Source organism: Schistocerca piceifrons, chromosome X, assembly GCF_021461385.2.
Source record: "Schistocerca piceifrons isolate TAMUIC-IGC-003096 chromosome X, iqSchPice1.1, whole genome shotgun sequence".
Classification (NCBI taxonomy): Eukaryota; Metazoa; Arthropoda; class Insecta; order Orthoptera; family Acrididae; genus Schistocerca; species Schistocerca piceifrons.
Genome location: NC_060149.1, coordinates 461,382,099 through 461,388,248, shown reverse-complemented (window position 1 = coordinate 461,388,248; position 6,150 = coordinate 461,382,099). Strand labels below are relative to the sequence as shown.

The following is a 6,150-nucleotide window of genomic DNA, read 5'->3' as shown; positions in this document are numbered from 1 at the left end:
TCCAGTACCATAGATTTTACATCATGACTATACTATTTGCGCCATAATTTTATGACAGTTTTATGTTTTTCTGCTTGGTGTAATGCGTTTCTATTTTTAGACTGACTGATGTCGTCCTTACGCACTTTATTGTTTAGTTGTAGAAAATTCTGTATATATTTTGTGACTTTATTTCATATTATGACATTAACACTTCACCTTCGAGACTATATTTTACTTTCACAATTTATCCAAACATGTCGTTTATTGGCATTATATTCGTGCAAGCAATATTTCAAGAGAAAAACGTAGTAACAAATCATATGTGATTGTTCCCCTGCATTATAACTAGTATGCTTTCTCTATGGGACCCGGAACGCTCAATGTCATGTAGTAATATATTTCTCCCTGTAAACATATTCAAAGTGTTAATACGGAAGTCGACAGCGTACTGCCTTCCATAATGATCATACATTATGCACTAAATGTTGAGAGAAATAAATTATATAGTCTGTTGTGGCAGATATATGATGTGCCATAAGTAAAATGGAGTCCTTCAAAAACTAATCGCTCTTGCACAACACTCAAATATTTGCTTACTTCTGTGATCTCAAATATTGTTATATTTAAGTGAAACTTTATATATGATTAAAATGATCATCCCTATAGGCAGAAAGTTATTCCTATTATCATGATGGCTCATAGAAACAGAATAAGGTAATGAACTCTACCTACATGTAGCATGAAAGTAAATGTAAATTAAATGGCAGACCCACATGGTTCTCTTTCTGTGCCTGAAAAAGACACTCGACTGGAAAAGAAAAGAGTGATACCGTCACAAAACTACAATAAGATTATTTACATTGAACTCAAGATCCACTGCACACAAAATTAATTATTGATTGAAAATTACTGTGAAATGAACTAGCCGAATAACGACAAACTTCAACTGTGTATTAGTGTGCCACAAATTGGTTTGCCACGTATAAAAAAATATATATGGACATTAATCTGTCCTCTCTAGACCAGAACAAGCATCTGCAACAAGTTATTCTGTTCTAGAAGCGTTGAATGAATTTTTCCACTTTGTGACGCAAATGCGTATTTGATCGCATCCGTTTATTACAATTGGTTAGAGACTTTCTCACTATCACTACAATTGTATAGTTATTACGGGCAACTGCTATTACAAGTACATGATGTTACCTTTATTAAACTTTCCCTATTGCTCAAAGAAACACACTGGATTGGAAGTTTCATGCTGTATATATATATGTGATGTCTCATTTGTCGCCCATAATGCCGGTCTTCGGTTTCCTTATACTGGTACACACATTCAGCATATCCTTTACCTCATTCGTAAATGACTTCCGCAACTTTTCGTATTGACAATCCGCTGGTCCCTGATCTTTGTCTCTCTTTCAGGTAACCTTCTGATAGCGTGCAGATTATCTGGAATGTGTGGTAAGTTTAGTGCCTGGCACTACTGCCTAGGTACATAACGCTCTGACCTTTGGTGGCATAAATATTAAAAAGTATGACTTTTACGAATTAAGTAAGTTCATAGAAAAAGGTCACTGGATGGTCGATGGTTATTCCTTTCACATGCGTAGTAATTGTGCAGTCAAAATACTCCCTGAAATCCTGTAAATCAGGGGCACAAATGGTAAGAACGGATAAAATCCAACTGAAGTCGACTACATTTGCTCATAAGCACCCCGAAGGTAGTGCATTATTTATTCTCATGCAACGTTTTTTTCCATTTATACAACAACAGGTGCACAAACATTGCGTAAAATTAACATTAAAGCGAAAGTGGTAATTTTCACAAGGCGTTACGCTAGACTGCTCTTGTGACACCACCGTTTTGTTTATAAAAAGTATTACTTAACAGTTTACTTCATATAACACTGAAGCTGCTAGTGGGATACGTGTTTCAAAAGTGTTTTGATAGTCAGTGATACAATTCTCTAACTAGTCGAGTATTAATTGTATCTATTTCTAGATGAAAGTCTCGGTATCATTATTTGTCACTGTGTGTGTGTGTGTGTGTGTGTGTGTGTGTGTGTGTGTGTGTGTGCATGTGTGAGTGTCTTTGTGTCTATTAATGGCTACTTTAGTGACAGAGAGAGAGAGAGAGAGAGAGAGAGAGAGAGAGAGACGCAGAGAGACAGACAGATAGAGAGGCAGAGAGAAAGATAGATAGACAGACAGAGAAAGAGAGAGAGAGAGAGAGAGAGAGAGAGAGAGAGAGAGAGAGAGAGAGATGAACGATGGGGAGGGAGACGAAATTAAATAGAGAAAAAGTAAAGTAGAAAGAAAGCGTCTAAACTTTCTCGACAGCAACTGAATCCATGCATATGTCAGGTAGAACTTCGGGGCCGCAGTGAAAAAGGCGTTTAATAGAAGGGGATAAAAAATAACTTTTGCATGTTACCCAGACTGATATTGTAATGCAGATGCTAACTAATGACGTTAAAAATACTGCTACACCCTTAAAGAAAGCGATGGTGACTTCATAAAAAAGATTGTATAGGTCTGGTTCTGATGTGTCCTGGCCTCCGTTTTTTTTGCGCTCTGGCTGTACCGGCGCTGTGGAACCCAGTCCGGCTTCCTCCGTCGTCACATCACATATTTCCTTTTGCTGCGACATATTTTCAATTTCGGTTGGTTGTGTAAAGCTAAATTCTGGCTGCGGTCCTCCGAGTTCTTGCCCACATCCAAGAGTGCTCCTGGATATGAAAAGTGAAGTGGTTAATGCTGTGTTGGAAAAATCTACACTTGCTTTACACATTTTCTTAGTAATATGTACGTGACAGTAACATAAAATCAGGAAACTCATATAACTGTCACAAGAAACAATAAAGAAACACTAAGAAGTTTCGAATAAGTACGGGAAGAGAGTTAGGTTCCCTGGAAAGAAGGAAGAGATCTGCCACATTTTATGACTTTATTAACTTAAGGCGAAAATTTAAGTACGTAATTCTTATTTGACTCTGACTGGGAAAGAACACACCAACTTCCGCATAAGACAACTGGTTTAAAAATAACTACTGAGTTTTAAATTTAGTAATTTTTTCGAAAGTACTTATCGAATTTCGAGGAATACAACGTGGTGGAATTTATGTATTTGAGATCTGCTACGTTAGCAGCAGACATTACTAGACTTAAGTTAAAAAAAAGTGTTTATAATGATATGAACTTTATGAATATAGCTATGAAGATGTAATGTGTGCCGTTTAGTGACGAATTTCTTACAACTAATCTAGATGAAAACTAAATTGCGATATCCTGAGCGTTTCTTTAAATAATATGTCTGTTTACATGGCTAACTTCCGCAGCAGATGTTAAAATCAATTCTTATTGGTTTTTCAGTCTTTATAAACAAAATACTGTTTTTAACCTAAAACAGCCAAAAATGTACAAACATGTGTATCCATATTTACAGAATGATCAATATAATCGGAACGCATCTCGAGTAATATTCTATTTTACTAATTGCAGTAAGGTTGAGACAGAGAAACCAATAATAACTGGTTTATTTAAATATTTAAGGAGAACTGCTTAGTTAAATCACCCTACACAACATTAGTGATAATAAGTACTTACAAGATGGCTCCAGAAATGATGAGACTGAGTTATGGTTTAGTAGGCACGTGCCTATTTCAAAGACAATTGGGTAATCTCTACACAGTCATGCAGCACGCTAGCAGTCGGTTAAATCTTCCCTCGGCCGAACCTCCCAGTAGCCTACATTTGGTCGCACTGAACTGAACTGCGAGTACTTCATCCGGAATTTCACTATTACCTGTGCAACGGGATACGGGAACAAGTGGAACGATAAGTATTAAAATTTTTCTACTACTTACTCTGTTTGACGACCAGCAAATTCATACTGCGTATCAGAAGGAGTGGAATAGTCTGCGAGAGAATCAGGAGTGGAATAGCCACCATCTGCGAGAGAATCAGTAGGAGTGGTTAAGCCACCATCTGCGAGACCTTGCCCATACATCGTATGAAATACTGAAACAAAACAGACTATATAAGTGTTCATATTAAATTCAGACTTTCTGTGCACGTTCGTACTGTTATGATTTCTAGACAAATTTACAGAAATTCAAGACCTCCTAGCAACACTTTATCAAGAATTAAGAGTCGTTTGTGTCGTTGCTGCTAAGTAGATGACATTCCACTCTTCACGTACAAAACTTTTCAAGTCAGTCACACAGCTATATCAATAGTTAGTAGAAGAAAACTGAGTTGGATCTCAATACAAGTTATAAATACTTAACTTTCGCGGCCTTTGTAAGTCTCATTAAAATCCTTGTGGCTGTACCACTACCTCATATCACAAAATGCTTAAATACTAAAGTACTGAAAGAAACACAGGTTTAGGCCACGATAGTATTTCATGTATTATAGCGCAGTCATGTACCCGGAAGGATTACAATGAGAGCAGCAGAAGTTGTCGTTCACATATATTTGTTGTTAACGCTTATTTGAAGAATTATGTTCAAAACTCTTACAATAATAAATGCTGTTTCTGTCTCCAAAATTTCTACTACTCATTAATATTTTCGTTCGTTGAACTGCGCGCCGTATAACCTCCCGACATACAAGTCACTGCAACAGTTAATTTGGAATACCTATCACTGTTCTTATTTTTATATTTCTGAAAATCAGTCTTACTAGAAGGAGAAATGATATGGTCACTGGCAGTTGTCAATCCACTACAATTTCTGTTAAGAAATTTTGTGTAGCTACCACTTCTACGGCCAACAGTTAAAGACAAGTACCCAAGCAATAAGGCAGTTAAAGGTGAGATGAACCTTGCAGAGATAGTTCACGGTTCTTCCAAATTATATAGACCTTCTTTGTGCAGATATGATCAATCACACTTTTTGCGAGAAAGCAAGTGTTTCATTTCACATCTACATACTTGCCTTTCCTTTGCAATTCAAAAAGCGTTTCTCAGAATATTAGTCCTGGTAAATGCAAAGAGTACTGAAGATGATGGGCTACGTGAGACGACATGTGACTAACATTAGTAAATACCCTTCAGTCTTAGAGCACTAAACTGCGACAATCTTTCCAAAAGGTGTTACATAAATCAGACGAACTCCCTTACCTTTCTATTTAGAGCAAGTTTGAAAAATATTTAACTTATGTCACTATATGAAACACTTCATACAGCCATGATTATCGAGTTGAGAGGCAGTGAAAATTTAGTCTTACCTAACAGAAGTAGAATGATAGTGCCGCACTCCATGTCTCTAACCCTAACCAGATGAACGGCAAATCACCGGAATACGACTGCGCTGCTCGGCGATCGGCGAAAGAATGACGCGTCGGCTCCGTGGCGCTGCAGCACTCGCAAGAGAGCCCCACCATGGTAGCTGCTGGAGATAACGTCGCCGACGACGACGCCTGTTCCATCTTTTGACAGATCTTGGAGTCAAGACGCTGACGAAGCGCTTTTCAACTCCCTATGAGTTTGCAATACCGTGTAATCGGCACCATGAAACACATTATACAGTGTTGTCGTTTGGAAAGTAACACAAAAAAGAATGATAAGTATGAGGAAATAATCAATTATTCGTATTAAACGAAGGAGAATTAGTCACAGGTGGAGAAAAGTTGATCATAAAATGCATAAATGAAACGAGATTAAGGTGAATTATTATTAACTACACTTCCGTCCATATTGAATCCCTTACTTTCGATTTCCTTAAATAACCCGTAAAAGTTTGAAGGGAAACCCCATACCTTCCCTCTTACTGATAGCTGTCCAAACGTGGATATGGTTTTACTGATGTACAAAATTTGAATATCTCCAGTGAGGGGAAATAAGAAAGGTTGAGGAACTAGTTTCCGCGAACACGTGCCACTTGTTCAAGAAAATGAGAGTACTTACGGGTTAGCTGATACAACTGGCCTGTGATCAGCCTCTCCAATGTTACTACTTCAATTAATTCTGAGGAACTATCTGTATACGGCGGCGTGAGGCGTGGTGCTGCTGGGACAGACCAGCCAAACTATGTCCAGAACGAATAAATAAATGAGGTGCTTCGTTTACTATATTATAGCCAACAGTGTGGAAAATTTTCTGACGAACGCAAGTAATTTTTAAAATTTGTAGTTCCCGAATTATGAAACAGACTTTGAACTTCG

General features: G+C 37.6%; 1 protein-coding gene across 1 annotated transcript; it reads right to left on the bottom strand.

Moving 5' to 3' along the window:
* Window positions 1–327: 327 nt before the first annotated feature.
* On the bottom strand, window positions 328–5,259 carry LOC124722419. Its single transcript, XM_047247585.1, has 4 exons — window positions 5,215–5,259; window positions 3,849–4,002; window positions 2,567–2,711; window positions 328–387 (listed from the first exon to the last, which is right to left on the bottom strand). Exons 1-4 carry the CDS (start codon window positions 5,246–5,248, stop codon window positions 328–330), a joined length of 393 nt encoding a protein of 130 aa, XP_047103541.1. The 5' UTR covers window positions 5,249–5,259.
* Between the last annotated feature and the right edge of the window lie 891 nt (window positions 5,260–6,150).

Coding starts and splice junctions, on each gene's coding strand:
- LOC124722419 (XM_047247585.1), bottom strand. CDS start 5,248: ATGGAGTGCGGCACTATCATTCTACTTCTGTTAG. Junction 4,003..5,214: donor TATCATTCTACTTCTGTTAG/GTAAGACTAAAT, acceptor GTTTTGTTTCAG/TATTTCATACGATGTATGGG. Junction 388..2,566: donor GACTGGGTTCCACAGCGCCG/GTACAGCCAGAG, acceptor ATATGTTTACAG/GGAGAAATATATTACTACAT.